The sequence below is a fragment of the Hyla sarda genome, chromosome 10 (assembly GCF_029499605.1).
Source record: "Hyla sarda isolate aHylSar1 chromosome 10, aHylSar1.hap1, whole genome shotgun sequence".
Classification (NCBI taxonomy): domain Eukaryota; kingdom Metazoa; phylum Chordata; class Amphibia; order Anura; family Hylidae; genus Hyla; species Hyla sarda.
In genome coordinates this window covers 107502465-107519970 of record NC_079198.1, presented here as the reverse complement: position 1 = coordinate 107519970, position 17506 = coordinate 107502465, and the positions used below count along the sequence as shown (strand labels likewise).

Sequence of the window (17506 nt, the reverse complement as noted above, 5' to 3'; positions counted from 1 at the left end):
AATGAGGTTGTTTGTGTTAGCTTAGACTACTCCAATACAAGAGTAATTATACATTTGTTAAATATATATAGTTCTACCAATACACCAATTTGCTTCGTAAAGATCATATAAACCCTGAAATTGCTGGGTACAGATAAGTACCTTATTCTAGGAAAGTTTGGTATGACTTCTAAAAGGAGCACAAACATTGGCTTTAAGGGAAAGTTATCTCCAAAAAGTGATCCAAGAGGGCTGCTTTGCATATCCTTCTTCCCAGAATTCTCAGAAAACTTTACAACTAACATGCGACACACGATCGATGTGTGAACCTATCTTAATGTTGCCTTTTCTAGCACACAAATCCAAGGCACCAAATCCTCTTGAGCAGTGATCACTAACTTGTGGCTCTCCAGAAGTTGTGAAACTACAACTACCAGCATACCCTGAAAGACAAATGCAACATCTTAAAGGGGTTACCCACCATAAGGTGATTTTAGTACTTACCTGCCAGACAGTAATGAACATGCTTAGGAGGGATCCGTGCTTGTCTTGGTGCTAAATGGCTGTGTTGTGAGTTCACCATAATGCTGCTGATTTCTTGGCTATTTCCTGTTGGAGTTCGCTCCCTCCAACTACTAGTCCCAGGATCCCATGTTTGTAAGTTTGAGGTCACTTTTCTCCCTCCAACACATTAGCCACCCCACCCATTGAGGCACACCTGGGACAATTCCCTGCAGCCCTGTGGAGAATAATCTCCCTCCTACCCAGCGGTCGTTCTACCCATTGAACCAAAGACAGGCTCCCTGTCATGACCTGACTAGTGATGTAATGTCTTGGGCAGCACTGCAACCTAAGAAACCCTGAGACGACACTCATTTTGTATGCTGTTAAAAATAAACAATGGAGCAAAGATCACATAAGAATTGCAAGACCACCATCACACACAGGTACAGACACTGTATTATAGACTACACTAACTTTACAGCCCTTGTAGCATAGTCAAATTAAAAAAAGAATCCTGGAATACCCCTTTTACCATAGATTAATGCTCTAGATATTGGCATACAGTTTATAAAATATTGACATTGCAAATGATTTCACCGACCAAGGACTACAGACATAGGAGTAGTCCAATATTTCATTAATGAAAGTCACAAGGAAAATAAGACAAGAGCATCACCTAAAAAATCCTCCTGATCAATCATAATAGGCTTTAAAACATAACCTTTATTGCCATGTACTAAAAATACCATATGACAAAAAATAATGAAAAAAGGAGGAAAAAAAGTGCAACACAAATAATATGTATTGCTAGGAGCCCAGGGGGGTAATATCAGATTAGCTTGATGGTCAAGAACGACAAATGACAGCTGATAGTGAGGTATAGAGTGTCATCATCTATATATCTATATATATATATCTATATCTATATATATATATATATATATATATATATATAGATTAGTTAGTGCAGTACTATCAAGATGCTGATCTCAAAATGAACTTAAATATTATGAATGTATATACGGTTAGATGGAAAGAGGGTGTAATGTCCGTTCATTTGTTTTTGTATTTTTCTGTTTAGGTGTGTATTCACACACTAGGATGTTCAGAGCAGTTTTCTATTCTTCCTAGGTAGGGATGGGTTAATGCTCTGAACGAATGAAAAGTCGGGTGTGTCTATTTTAAGCCAGACTTCTCCTGCATTCAGTGCTGGTTATTTAGTTTAATTCCACTATGTCTAATTGTGCTATATTCTGACTATGTCTGCTTGAGCATTTACCTTGCATTTATCTTGTCATTTTATCTGGCTTTTTAGCCATGGTTATAAAGCATGCTCCTTGTATTTTAGTCTGTGTTACATTAGTCGGTTTTAGGATTATGTTTGTTCGTTCTGCTCAGTCTGTGTTCACACTGTGTCTGAGTCTTGCTTGTACCCTGTGCTCTGTATGTTATATTCCTGTTTGGTATTCTGGAGTCTATTCAGACTCATCCGTTTCTAGTCTAGTGTTTCATGTATTATATTTCCGTTGCCTACTGGGTCAGCATTTTTTCCACAAAGTGGAGTGTGTCCGCTGGTCAGTAGCCTATTTGGCTTTATTATTAATGGCTACTCCTTTTGTGGAGTGGGGTGTCCAGTTTGTTTGTTCTGTGTCCCAGTGTGAACAGTGTTTTATGTTTCCTTATCAGTTTGCCTGTTTATATTCTTCCCTGTTAGTATTTGTATCCTGTTTTGTATATCTGGTTGTCTAGTAGTTTTCCGTTTCTGGCCTGTGACCACTGCACTTTAGCACAGGAAGGGACCGATGCCTAGTTGTCGATCCATCGTTTAGGATGGATGGGCAAGTAGGCAGGGAGAGTCTTTTTAGGGTCAGTTAGGGTCATTCTTCCTGTCCCTCAGTCAGGCATGACAGAGGGAAGGGGTTAGTGCCCACTAGCATTAAGATGCCCATCCCTCTGTCCCTGCCTTTTGAGGGATTCACCTCCTTAACAGGGTGACCTTAACCACAATGCCAGTCCCTGCACTAACCTAAGTGAGGAAGAAAAACAGAAAAACTGAGTGATACAGTAAAGAAAGGTTAAGATATACACCCCGGGGCTCCACAATACCCCCAAAAATCCCCAAACAAAATGTGAAACACACAGGTGTAATAAAATCCCCAATGCAGCCCAAAAAAATTCTCGGTTCCAACGCGTTTCACCTTTCCAATTAGTACAGGATCATCAGGGAGAAGACTTTAGCGAAGAGCAAAGTAACATAATACAGATTGATTATATAAAAGCAACAATGACTTATTGCACTGATCATGGGTAGTTAAGAGCAATAATAAACACACTGATAATACAGTACCACAAGATGCAAATAAGCCGTGTCAATATTAATTGGGATGGTGTTTATAGCCCAACAGTATATGCAGTCTGATAATGAATAAGCAGCAGCACCACAGTACAAGTATCAGATGTTGGAAACCTAATACAAATGATCTGTAACAATATTACTGGAATGCTATTCACAGCCCAATCGCAGCCGATACTATCTTAGTACAGTGGTCCCTCAACATACGATGGTAATAGGTTCCAAACGGACCATCGTTTGTTGAAACCATCGTATGTTGAGGGATCCGTGCAATGTAAAGTATAGGACAGTGGTCTACAATCTGCGGACCTCCAGATGTTGCAAAACTACAACACCCAGCATGCTCGGACAGCCGTTGGCTGTCCGGGCATGCTGGGAGTTGTAGTTTTGCAACATCTGGAGGTCCACAGGTTGAAGACCACTGGTAGAGAAAGTTGTACTCACCTGTCCCCGCCACTCCGGACCGTCACCACTGCCCGGGATGTTGCCCTCCATCGCTGTCGCCGCATCCCCGGGGTGTCCCCGGCATCCTCGCTCTCTGTCGCCGCCATCACTTCGCTACGCACGATGCTCCTATTGGATGACTGAACAGCGTGCGCAGCGACGTGATGACGACGATGGACGATGCAGGGGATCCCGAGAGGACGCGCCGGAGCCCCGAGGACAGGTAAGTGATCATCAGCGGACCACACGGGGCACCGTAAACGGCTATCCGGTGGCAGCTGAAGCAGTCAGCGCTGCCGGATAGCCGTTTATGCGATGGCCCCAACATACAAAAGCATCGTATGTTGATGCTGCCTTCAACATGCGATGGCCTCTGAGAGGCCATGGGATGTTGAAATTATCATATGTCGGGGCCATCGTAGGTCGGGGGGGGGTCACAGTATAACCAATGCAATCCAATAACAAACGGCAATCAAGTAGAAGTATCAGGTATTAATAACTCTCAGATCATACGGTATATACCAACAGGAGACTATTGATAATGCCGTCTCCATTAGCCAGATAAGAAATAGTAAAACATAACCAAAGAAGGGCAAAAAATGCGTAAAAACATGCAGCTAATAGATGATACAGGTAAAGATAAAGATAACACCTGTGGTGTGTAATGGCACACCACCGGTAAAGTACTTAAATGGGCACTGTCACCAACTTTATTTTTTGATATGTTGTAGTACTTATGTACTACAACATATCTCTAATATACTTTTATTTATTTATTTTTTCATTAAAAAGGTTTAATTTACATTTAAAAACCGGCCACTGAAAAAGGACTGATTTTGGAGTGGCAATCAGTCCTTTTTCAGTTAGGCTGCACTCGCTTCCCTGCCTGTCAATCAGACAGGCGGGAGCGAGCGCATTGGCTCCCCGGCCACTGGCTGGGAGGCTACTCCTCCCGCACATCGCTGCCGCCTCGTTGCCGTCGCTGTCCCTGCACGCCCGCTGCCGGACTCTGCAGTAACTGCAAGTGTAATGAGGGAACGGGGTATGCGGGGCGGGGCGGGGCGGGGCGGGGGGGTGGGTGGGTTGATGGGGGAGTAGTGAACGGGCTAGTGCCGTAGTGGGGGGGGGGGGAGGGGGGGTGAACGGGCTAGCAAAAAAAAATAGGATGGTGGGAGCTAGCCTTTAACAGCCCCCGGAGAGTATGCGTAGGTGATGCAGGTGATGTACTCATCCGTATGCGGCCATGCTGAGGTCACTGACATTGCGGCCATGCTGAGGTCACTGACATTGCGGCCATGCTGAGGTCACTGACATTGCGGCCATGCTGAGGTCTCTGACATTGCGGCCATGCTGAGGTCTCTGACATTGTGGCCATGCTGAGGTCTCTGACATTGCGGCCATGCTGAGGTCTCTGACATTGCGGCCATGCTGAGGTCTCTGACATTGCGGCCATGCTGAGGTCTCTGACATTGCGGCCATGCTGAGGGCTCTGACATTGCGGCCATGCTGAGGTCTCTGACATTGGGGCCATGCTGAGCTCTCTGACATTGCGGCCATGCTGAGCTCTCTGACATTGCAGCCATGCTGAGGTCTCTGACATTGTGGCCATGCTGAGGTCTCTGACATTGCGGCCATGCTGAGGTCTCTGACATTGCGGCCATGCTGAGGTCTCTGACATTGCGGCCATGCTGAGGTCTCTGACATTGCGACCATGCTGAGCTCTCTGACATTGCGGCCATGCTGAGGTCTCTGACATTGCAGCCATGCTGAGGTCTCTGACATTGTGGCCATGCTGAGGTCTCTGACATTGCGGCCATGCTGAGCTCTCTGACATTGCGACCATGCTGAGCTCTCTGACATTGCGGCCATGCTGAGCTCTCTGACATTGCGGCCATCCTGAGCTCTCTGACATTGCGGCCATGCTGAGCTCTCTGACATTGCGGCCATGCTGAGCTCTCTGACATTGCGACCATGCTGAGCTCTCTGACATTGCGGCCATGCTGAGCTCTCTGACATTGCGGCCATCCTGAGCTCTCTGACATTGCGGCCATGCTGAGGTCTCTGACATTGCGGCCATGCTGAGGTCTCTGACATTGCGGCCATGCTGAGGTCTCTGACATTGCGGCCATGCTGAGGTCTCTGACATTGCGGCCATGCTGAGGTCTCTGACATTGCAGCCATGCTGAGGTCTCTGACATTGTGGCCATGCTGAGGTCTCTGACATTGCGGCCATGCTGAGGTCTCTGACATTGCGGCCATGCTGAGGTCTCTGACATTGGGGCCATGCTGAGGTCTCTGACATTGCGACCATGCTGAGCTCTCTGACATTGCGGCCATGCTGAGGTCTCTGACATTGCGGCCATGCTGAGCTCTCTGACATTGCGGCCATGCTGAGGTCTCTGACATTGGGGCCATGCTGAGCTCTCTGACATTGCGGCCATGCTGAGCTCTCTGACATTGCAGCCATGCTGAGGTCTCTGACATTGTGGCCATGCTGAGGTCTCTGACATTGCGGCCATGCTGAGGTCTCTGACATTGCGGCCCTGCTGAGGTCTCTGACATTGCGACCATGCTGAGCTCTCTGACATTGCGGCCATGCTGAGCTCTCTGACATTGCGGCCATCCTGAGCTCTCTGACATTGCGGCCATGCTGAGCTCTCTGACATTGCGGCCATGCTGAGCTCTCTGACATTGCGACCATGCTGAGCTCTCTGACATTGCGGCCATGCTGAGCTCTCTGACATTGCGGCCATCCTGAGCTCTCTGACATTGCGGCCATGCTGAGGTCTCTGACATTGCGGCCATGCTGAGGTCTCTGACATTGCGGCCATGCTGAGGTCTCTGACATTGCGGCCATGCTGAGGTCTCTGACATTGCGGCCCTGCTGAGGTCTCTGACATTGCGACCATGCTGAGCTCTCTGACATTGCGGCCATGCTGAGCTCTCTGACATTGCGGCCATCCTGAGCTCTCTGACATTGCGGCCATGCTGAGCTCTCTGACATTGCGGCCATGCTGAGCTCTCTGACATTGCGACCATGCTGAGCTCTCTGACATTGCGGCCATGCTGAGCTCTCTGACATTGCGGCCATCCTGAGCTCTCTGACATTGCGGCCATGCTGAGGTCTCTGACATTGCGGCCATGCTGAGGTCTCTGACATTGCGGCCATGCTGAGGTCTCTGACATTGCGGCCATGCTGAGGTCTCTGACATTGCGGCCATGCTGAGGTCTCTGACATTGCAGCCATGCTGAGGTCTCTGACATTGTGGCCATGCTGAGGTCTCTGACATTGCGGCCATGCTGAGGTCTCTGACATTGCGGCCATGCTGAGGTCTCTGACATTGCGGCCATGCTGAGGTCTCTGACATTGCGACCATGCTGAGCTCTCTGACATTGCGGCCATGCTGAGGTCTCTGACATTGCGGCCATGCTGAGCTCTCTGACATTGCGGCCATGCTGAGGTCTCTGACATTGGGGCCATGCTGAGCTCTCTGACATTGCGGCCATGCTGAGCTCTCTGACATTGCAGCCATGCTGAGGTCTCTGACATTGTGGCCATGCTGAGGTCTCTGACATTGCGGCCATGCTGAGGTCTCTGACATTGCGGCCATGCTGAGGTCTCTGACATTGTGGCCATGCTGAGGTCTCTGACATTGCGGCCATGCTGAGCTCTCTGACATTGCGACCATGCTGAGCTCTCTGACATTGCGGCCATGCTGAGCTCTCTGACATTGCGGCCATCCTGAGCTCTCTGACATTGCGGCCATGCTGAGCTCTCTGACATTGCGGCCATGCTGAGCTCTCTGACATTGCGACCATGCTGAGCTCTCTGACATTGCGGCCATGCTGAGCTCTCTTACATTGCGGCCATCCTGAGCTCTCTGACATTGCGGCCATGCTGAGGTCTCTGACATTGCGGCCATGCTGAGGTCTCTGACATTGCGGCCATGCTGAGGTCTCTGACATTGCGGCCATGCTGAGGTCTCTGACATTGTGGCCATGCTGAGGTCTCTGACATTGGAAATGGTCCCAGAAGAACCTGTGTAAATTGTAAGCAGCTGGGTGACTGGTTGACCCAATGCCACTCTCCGTAGCCTTTAAAATGTCCGATTGTGGTTGCGACTTTCAATTCCCATTTACACAGAAATCAAACAGATCTAGAACGCTAAAATAGTATTTACCCATCTCAACTTCCTTTAACCAATCATGGGGATTGTTAGGGTGATGAACGGCCCTAAAAAAAATCCTAAGATCGCTTCCAGAATGTCTCGTTGGGCACAAGCTCTCCTGTGTGCAGAAGGTCTTGTTCATTGTTGGAAATGTGTTTTCCGTTTTTTCAGCTGATTAAAAGACAGCTTGATATTTGCACATAGTGTTGGTTCTGACTCCAGCACAGACAAAGGCATTATTTATCCATAAGTTTATTAATGAGACAGCAACCTACCTGCTTTGTGTTTTCTCTGTCCTATTGCCAAAATCCTTTGTCTTCTGTCTTAAGCCACTAAGAAAATTCTCACACACGCCCCCATTCTTTCACGTTTTGACTACTCTAATGAACTACCCGGTCCCCCTATTACTTTGTCCTACAGCTATGGGGGCTATAGGCAAGCAGATGTCTTAGGGCAGTGTTTTTTCTTCCAGCTGATGCAAAACTACAACTCCCAGCATGCCCTGACAGCCAAAGGCTGTCGGGGCATGCTGGGAATTGTAGTTTTGCAACAACTTGAGGCTCTCTGTTTGGGAAACACTGCCTTAGGGCTTGTCCACATGGAAAATTAGAGAGGTGAAAAATTCAGTCTTACTGTTGCGTAAACATTCACATTGAAAGCAGTGGGAGATTTTCACGTGGACACAGGCTGAATCGCGCATCAAAATAGTGCATTCCCGCTGAAAATCCATTTGCCAATGACTCCCATTTCACATCCAAAACAATGAGGATATCCCGACATGCTCGAGGTTGTAGTTTCGCAACAGCTGGAGGCACTCTGTTTGGAAAACACTGTCTTAGGGCTTGTTCATCATGGTAAATTAGAGTCCTAGGGTCCTACTCAGCATTGGATAACTTTCCCTGTAAGATCTTACATACATAGATAGCTGTCAGTCACGGATAGGACCACCTACGCAGAATTAGCTGCGTTTTAGATTAATAAATAAGTTATACTTACCTATACCTATATCTTATAATTATTAATTTTAACCTCTGCTTATTCTGGGCTTAGGAGTCCGGTTGGCAGTCCAACGATTGACTGACAGCTATCTTTGTATGTAAAAACAGCTACTTTTTTTTCTAATCCTTGATAACCCCTAAAATTAGATGACCAGATGTAATGATCAAATGCTACCCCCTCAGACAGAGGATTTATGGGAAATACAGGCAGCATTACAGAACCACTTCAGTAATGGTATTGCAAACCATCATGGATCCTATCTAGAGATGAGCGAACTTACAGTAAATTCGATTCGTCACGAACTTCTCGGCTCGGCAGTTGATAACTTTTCCTGCATAAATGAGTTCAGCTTTCAGGTGCTCCGGTGGGCTGGAAAAGGTGGATACAGTCCTAGGAGACTCTTTCCTAGGAATGTATCCATCTTTTCCAGCCCACCGGAGCACCTGAAGGCTGAACTAATTTACGCAGGATAAGTCATCAACTGCCGAGCCGAGAAGTTCGTGATGAATCGAATTTACTGTAAGTTCACTCATCTCTAATCCTATCCAATGCCTGCCACATCAGCTAAAACAGGTAAGCACATGGACAAGAACTTCTACGTTGTTTTCTAATGATAGTGCGGTATAGGCAAAAAAATTAAAATAAACATGAGGTACTCCTCTTTTTATTTTAAACCTCTATTTATTCTTGACTTAGGAGTCCAGTAGCCAGTCTTAATGTATATGAATCTAAGTTTGCATCTACAGCCAGTCTTATAAGTATCTATGCTCATTCAGGGAAAGCTGTTGATTACTGAGTAGGACCGCCCCCTGGACTCCCAACCTCAAAATGAGCAGAGGTTTAGATTAAAGAAGCACTTTGGCAATATATTTATTTAATTATTTACATTTGCTTTGTTATTCTGAATCTTTTTCCCCACAAAACTAAATATCCATCCCCTCTGCTCCTCCTACTGTTTCACATGGTACAGGTACATCAGACTTATTTTTTCATGTGACAGGTTCCCTTTAATATTAAATGCTTTCTTTTACTGTCCCATTTAGCAAACCTAGGTCACATTTTTTTTTTTTTATTAAAAAATAAAATAAAAGCTTATTGTGTATTTTTTTTTACACTGTAGAGCAGTGGTCTCAAACTATGACCTTCCAGACATTGCAAAACTTCAACTCCCAGCATGCCCGGACAGCCGTTGGCTGTCCGGGCATGCTGGGAGTTGAAGGGTTGCAACATCTGGAGGGCCACAGTTTAAGACCACTGCTGCAGAGACACCCAGCAATCCTCTTTGATAGGACTCAGCAGCACCAAGTTAAATCGAAGGTATGCAACCTGAGCATTTTAAGGGTTAATATGAAACATTTTTACCACCGTATTCATTTTTTTTTTTTTTACATTTCTATAAACAGTTTTTCCCTCCTGGGGTTATAGAAAAAAAAAAAGTTTTTTTTTTTATAGGTCATTAAAATGTGATTTGCATCTCTGCGGAGAAGGGCTGAACTGCTTATCAGCTCCACTTTAATAGGGCTGTTAAAAAAAACTGGGATTGACAGATGAGCAGGGTGAGTCCCCTCCCTCTCCTTCAAGTAGCAGCTACAGGAAAAGAAGGATATATTTGGTGAAATGAGCAGCCGGAGAACAACTGCCAATTTGCAGCTGGGGAGAGACAGAGTGAGAGAAATCGAGAGAAGACTGGGACACGGAACTAAGCAATAGCCCATTATTGTGAACTATCAGTTAAAAAGCAGCATCCTCTAAGGAGAAATTTCTGGAGGACTTTTTTTTTTCCCCCCACTATTTTTGCTCAGCCTTTTTTTTTTGGAACACTTTTTAACCGAAAGATCGGAGCTGTTGACGAAGAGCCGATATATCGACGATATATCGACGATATATCGACCACTGTATGTGACGGGACAACATTTTTGCTGATTTGGACAATTAATATTCAAAAGTACTGTGAGATCCTGCATCCTAAAGTGAAGAGGAAGGCATCAGGTTGTGAATGTGTCCAGTTACAGTATCAGTCGAGGATGACTAGTGGCCGACAGAGTTTCCGTTTCCCATTGTCCGCCTAATGGGTCCACTCATTGATCATCATTACCGAGGAAGGTCTAAGCCGATGGGGCTCTATGCTGGCAGATGTGGGCTGAGATGTCATCCTGATCCCTTTAATGTTCCAGGCTTCATAGTCGAGTGAGTTTTTAATTATACTGTTTGGACTTTTGAAGAAATTGATGGGAGAACATTTGCTTTCACCCTCCCTCCTGCTTGTTATGTGTGAAAAGACCTGGTGGAGTTAAGTAGATTGATGCTTTATCTTGACCTCTTTTTTTGTCTTGGCAAGTGCTTATCTACACAGAAGGATCACTTTGCACTTGCTTTACGCCTCTCAGCATCTTTTGAAGGTACTTGGGAGCTTTACACAATCCAAACTTTTTTCTAAACTTTTGAAGGATATAGTCACCGAGCATAATGAGGTGTTGGGTATGGCTCCTGGTGGCCACGGTACTGTGCCAACAACTTGCAATTTTCTCGGTCCTGGCAGCTAAAAAAGAACGTAAAAGGGGAAAGGATCCGCATCAGTTCACTGATCCTTTAAATGTTACACTATCCAACAGTGACGAGGTACATGAACTTGACAAGGTATGTGAGCTATGCATAGACACCTCCACTGCCTCTTATCTTCTACGCCAGTCAACTCACATCAGCTTTACAACATCAACCTGTGTCCATGTGATTGATTTAACTGCTAGGGTGCTGCTGACGTCTTCAGTAGCACAAAACACCACAAGCAATGATGGGGATGGGGGGGGGGGGCAGTCAGAGATAAGTTTAGTTAGAACAAAGAATGTTGTTGAAAAATTTTTTTTGCAGAAATTTTACAGGTGACTTCATGGCCACCAGTGAAGCCATAGGTTGGAGATACGTTCTCTTTCAATAAGCTAAATTTTATAGATAGGCTGTCACGATTGTATGATGTAGCATTAGCGTACAGGTATTGCCTTATTTATCTACAATATGGTAAGATGCCCCCTTTAGGTTTGTCTTTGCAAAAGTTTAGCCCTTAGATGAATGTTTGTCAATGTTTATTTCAGAAACTTCACCTTACTGTGTGAGGTTATGAATGTATTTATTTATTGATTTTATTTATTTATTTATTTAATTTATTTATTGATTTTATTTATTTATTTATTGGCTTTCATACTGATAGAGTATATTGTGTTACTATAAGGCATGGGGAAAAAAAACATTTAAATTTTTGTTTATGTTGTTTTGTATTAGAAAGTGCGAAATAAGAAAGCTCTATATATTTGGTCTCCAAAAGGCTGAGCTTCAGATGTTTCAAAACTACAACCTCCACCATGCCCAGACAGCCGTTGGCTGTCTGGGCATGGTGGAGATTATAGTTTTGAAACATCTGAAGGTCCACACTTTGTAGACCGATGTTGTATAATTGATAACTACACTAGTAATGTGTAAAGATGTCCACAATGAATGATGATTTGGACCAAATCCTCAATTTCAGAGGGAACACGTAAGTTTGGTACCTGACCCACCTGGAATAGTTGTGTAGAACACCAGATCTACTGTGTAGGGTCCCTCACCATTAAAGTAAGACAGATGTAAGTGTAATGTCTTTTGATTTATTTTACGCTAGATCTTCAGGATGAATGGGAGACACTGTCGGGAAGGAGTGAGGGTTTTCTCGAGAAAGTCTTGAGGGAAAGATGAGCAATGTGGTGTAAAGTTGTTGAGATAATGAGAGTTGAGCGTCTGGAATGAAAGAGATGTATTTCAGGAAGAGAGAGAGAGAGGTGTTTACGTTGTGGGAGGCACTGGAATGTAGTGGAAAGATTTGGACTGAGGCATGTCGGTCACATTTTTCTTGGACCAGAGAAATGGTTTGCCAGGCTGAAGTGGTCAATAAAATGTATTTGGGAGCAGAAGATGGTGGTGCAACATGGAAATGTATATAGACAGAAATAACTAGGTGGCAAAGGAGAACGTTCTTTAGAAGTGACCCATAGGCATACACTGGGCTGGACAGATACAGATGAGTGATGTCATTAAATAAAAGTCATCATACAGAACATTGATGTGAAGAATTGGTAGAGAGATTGAGAGGGGCGGTGAGCACGAATATTGTAATAAGAAGGGGCATAAATAGTTACCATAGAAATATGTCAGAAGAGTAGTGTGTTACAACCAGTGTGCCTACAGCTGTTGCAAAGCTACAACATGCAGCATGCCCAGACAGCCTTTGAGTATTTTAGATGCTACTTTGGATGCGGAAATCAGCCTGTGTCCAAATGAAAATCCATCTCCAATTAATTTCAATGGCAATGTCTGTACAACAGTGAGGTAGAATTTTCCACTTCTCTAATTTACCATGTGAACAAGCTCTAAAATAGTGTTTTCCAACCAGAGTGCCTCCAGCTGTTGCAAAACTACAACATGCAGCATGCCCGGACAGCCTTTGGGTATTTTAGATGCTATTATGGATGCGTAACTCAGCCCGTGTCCAAATGAAAAATCCATCTCTCATTAATTTCAATGGCAATGTCTATACAACAGGGAGATTGAATTTTCCACTTCACTAATTTACCATGTGAACAAGCTCTAAGATGGTATTTTCCAAACAGGGTGTCTCCAGCTGTTGCAAAACTACAACTCCCAGCATGCCCGGACAGCTTGTTCACATAAAAAAGCAAAAAAGGTTTCATCATCATAACAAATGGGAGAGATTCTCTATTGTAACAGCAGCGAGACTATGGGACTCTCTCATATGATGTTGAGATGGTTGTTTCATTAGCATGTTCTCGATTTTATCCTGAATGCCTTTCTTGAGAAATATATTATGACAAGTTAAAGGAGTCATCCAGGAATACAAAAACCTGAGACATTTTCTTCCAAACAACAGCACTACACCTGTCCTCAGGTTGTGTGTGGTATTACAACTTGGCTCCGTTCACTTCAATGAAACTTAGCTGCAATACCACACTCAGCTTGAGGACAGGTGTGGCGCTATTTCTTTCTTTCTTTTTTTTTTTTTTTAAGAAACCAACTCTATTTACTCCTTTAAGGATAATAGATTTCTCAAGTTCGAATGTTGATCTGGGAATAAATTCCAATTGCCATGTTTAGCATTAGGAACACATTTTTGCACCCAGTGATATTAGGCTAAGGAATTTTACCTGCTTCTGGACTCAAAATATTACGGTCATGGGTTGAACTTAAAGGAGTACTCCAAGTTGAGAAAATGTATCCCCTATTCTTAGGATAGGGGATTAATGTCAGATCTTGGGTGGTCTGACCCTTAGGACCCCTAGGTGATAAATGTCCTAAACCCAGAGTACTCTTTTAATGGACTAGTCTTTTTTCGTCTTTTTATTAACAATGTAAGTATCATATACAGTACATTATCATACACAAAAATATCTCTAAACTTGTACGTACCATACATTCAACTTACAGTTATTATTTATATTCCAGAAATATTAGCTTAAGTTATTTTATACCTACAACATCATATATGTAACATATACAAAACATCCCTGAACATATGATGGTAATCCGTTCCAAATGATCCATCGTTTGTTGAAACCATCGTATGTTGAGGGATCCGTGCAATGGAAATAGGAAGTCATACTCACCTGTCCCCGTCACACTGGACCCATTGCCGCTGCCCTGGATGTCGTCCTCCATCGCTGTCGCCGCGTCCCCGGGGTGTCCCCGACACTCCGGACGTCTCTGCTTCCCCGGAATCCTCGCTCCCCGTCGCCGCCATCACGTCACTACGCACGTGATGACGACGAAGGAGAGCGCTGGCGATGCAGGGGATCCCGAAGAGGACCTCCGGAGCCCCGAGGACAGGTGAGGGATCGTCACCGCAGCACACGGGGCACCGTAAACGGCTATCCGGTGGCAGCTGAAGCAGTCTGCGCTGCCGGATAGCCATTTTATGTGACATACAAAAGCATCGTATGGTGATGCTGACTTCAACATGCGATGTCCTCTGAGAGGCCATCGCATGTTGAAATTTTCGTATGTCGGGGCCATCGTAGGTCTGGGGGGTCACTGTATATGACTATAATTTATACTAATGACCTATTGTCACACGAATATCATGTATGTACCATGTAGATGACTATAATGTATACTGATGACCTATTGTCACACGAATATCATGTATGTACCATGTATATGACTATAGTATACACTAAAGACATTGTCACGTCAATATAATGTAATGTACAATGTATATGACTATAATGTATACTAATGACATATTGTCATGCGTATATCATGTAAATCATGTAAACATTCTGAGCCTTAAACTGGCAATACACATTACATTAATGTAGATTTTGTCAAGCGCTGACCAAAGCGAGATGTTAGAGGAAAGAAGGATCAGGCAGTTGGATGAATATGCCCAATCCTTTTGTTTTCAGGGAAAATGGTATCTGGCAGCAGTTTACTCCCGTTTTCTATTTCAGAACACATGCACACTCAGGTGAGCTGAGCATTCAAGTGTACAAGGAAGTTGGGAGTGATAGCTATCTGAGGTGTATGGCTAGCTATGGAATTGTTCTATTGCAGTAAAAAAAAAGTGGGCAACACTTGGCACTGAAGGAGCAGGGTGTGAAAAGGCTTGTGGGGACTTTCGTGCTTAAAGGGTACCTCTCATCAACAAAACTTTTGATATATTATAGATTAATGTATGCAGACTAACTCTTCAATTGCATGTTATTAAAAAAAATATGCTTCTTTCTATTTAATTTTCCACTTTGAAGAAATGACCACTAGGGGTCTCCCTACCAGTCCTGGCAGCAAGCATTTCAGACTCATGCTGGAGTCCTAAACACTACGAGCTGCCAGTCTGCTTTGTTCACAAAGGAGAACACGCAGAGCTGCCAGCCTGCTTTGTTCACAGCCTGTTTGGCTGTGAACAAAGCAGGCTGGCAGCTCTGAGTGTTTAGGACTCCAGCATGAGTCAGAAATGCTTGCTGACAGGACTGATCGGGAAAAATACAATAGAAAGAAGCATATTTTTCATTAACATGCTATTGGAAAGTTATTCAACATTCATTTAAAATATATCAAAAGTTTAAAGGGGTACTCCGGTGAAAAACTTTTTTTTTTGTAAATCAACTGGTGCCAGAAAGTTAAACAGATTTGTAAATTACTTCTATTAAAAAATCTTAATCCTTCCTGTACTTATTAGCTGCTGAATACTACAGTGGAAATTCTTTTCCGTTTGAAACACAGAGCTGTCTGCTGACATCACGAGTATAGTGCTCTCTGCTGACATCTCTGTCCATTTTAGGAACTGTCCAGAGTAAAAGGAAATCCCCATAGCAAACATATGCTGTTTTGGACAGTTCCTGGACAGAGATGTCAGCAGAGAGCACTGTGCTCATGATGTCAGCATACAGCTCTGTGTTTCAAAAAGAAAAGAATTTCCGCTGTAGTATTCAGCAGCTCATAAGTACAGGAAGGATTAAGATTTTTTAATAGAAGTAATTTACAAATCGGTTTAACTTTCTGGCACCATTTGATTTAAAAAAAAAAGTTTTTCATCGGAGTACCCCTTTAAGTGGGAATTTTGAGAACAAGAATAAAGAAAAAAGCTTACTCTGTGGTTTCACCCTCCCTACCTCCAAAAGGTGGCGCCAGAGAGCAAGGTCTTTTTCCTTCTGGGTAGAGCTACTTTGCATATCCTTCTTACTTTACAATGCTTGAGTAGATGTGTGAATATTGCATACCTATGATTTAGGTAGCAGCCTGTCATCGCCTTTAAAGGGGTACTCCGGCAACAAACATCTTATCCCCTATCCGAAGCATAGGGGATAAGATATCTGATCGCGGGGGTCCCGCCGCTGGGGTACCCTGCGATCTCTGGCGCGGCACCCCGGTCATCCGTACATGGAGTGAACTCCGCTCCGTGTCGGATGACTGGCGACTACAGCCGCCACGCCCACTCCATTCATGTCTATGGGAGGAGGCGTGACGGCTACGTACTAACCACCACACCCCCTCCCATAGACTTGAATGGTGGGGGCGTGGCATGACATCATGAACATGGAAGCTCCAAGCTTCCATGTTACGGACACCGCCGCTGCCGGCTCTGAGATCGGGAAGGTCCCCAGCAATGGACATCTTATCCCCTATCCATAAGATGTTTTTCACCAGAGTACCCCTTTAGATCAGGGTTTTCCAAGCAGTGTGTCTCCAGCTGTTGCGAAACTACAACTCCCAGCATGCCCGGACAGCCGTTGGCTGTCCGGGCATGCTGGGAGTTGTAGTTTCGCAACAGCTGGAGACACATTCTTTGGAGAGCACTGCTTTAAAAGGAAAGACGTGCCAAATTTTTTTAGATTTTAACACTGTTTTTCAAATTTTTTTTTTTTAAAGAGTATACTGAAAAATATTTTCTAATCTGTGACCTGTGTAAAGGTCATTGTGTAGGGATGGGGAGGAGGTGAGAGCTGTTGACACCACCTTTTGTTAGTGGCGGATCCTGTGTTATCTGCCCCCACCTACAGTATACAATGGAGCTGTTACGTTGTAATCCTGGCTGTGATCTCTACAGAATAGGAAGTGTCAGGATAATACCATGAAACAAAAAGATCACCAATATGTTTATCTTTAAAGAAGAACTCTTTGTCTTAGATGGTGCTGCATTAGCGAATATTGGTTCTTTGAGCCATATTGGATTCTGTTTCGTAGCAGAAATGAATTTTGTGCTTCCTACATTTCCCGTGAACCCTCTGGCTTTGCAGAGAGAGGGTTTGGAGTCTCATCTCTTTAAAGGAAGATATCTATCGAAAATGTATTTATCCCCTATCCACAGGATAAGGGATGACTAACTGATTGCAGGAACCCCCCCCCCCCCCCCATTGACCACGGCGTGCTGCACGCACTCCGTTCATTTCTATGGGTGTGCTGAAAAAGATGAAAACAGCACTCGGGCATTGTCGGAGCTCCCATAAAAATGAATAGCGCGCGTGCAGTCTACCAGTAGACAAACACGCACTCCTAACTTAGAGAGCCGGGGTCCCGT

General features: G+C 44.5%; 1 protein-coding gene across 2 annotated transcripts in view; it reads left to right on the top strand.

The window, feature by feature from the left end:
- The window catches only part of C1QTNF12 (C1q and TNF related 12), a 126402-nt gene that overhangs the window by 26835 nt on the left and 82061 nt on the right, over nucleotides 1-17506 (top strand). The window contains exon 1 of one of the 2 annotated variants that reach the window (XM_056543073.1): nucleotides 10910-11085. The exons of the other annotated variant lie outside the window; for it this stretch is intronic. Within the exon in view, the coding sequence (XP_056399048.1) occupies nucleotides 10915-11085 (171 nt within the window). The 5' untranslated portion in view covers nucleotides 10910-10914. Of the gene's footprint in view, nucleotides 1-10909; nucleotides 11086-17506 lie in introns of those variants that run through there. 2 annotated transcript variants of the gene reach the window in all.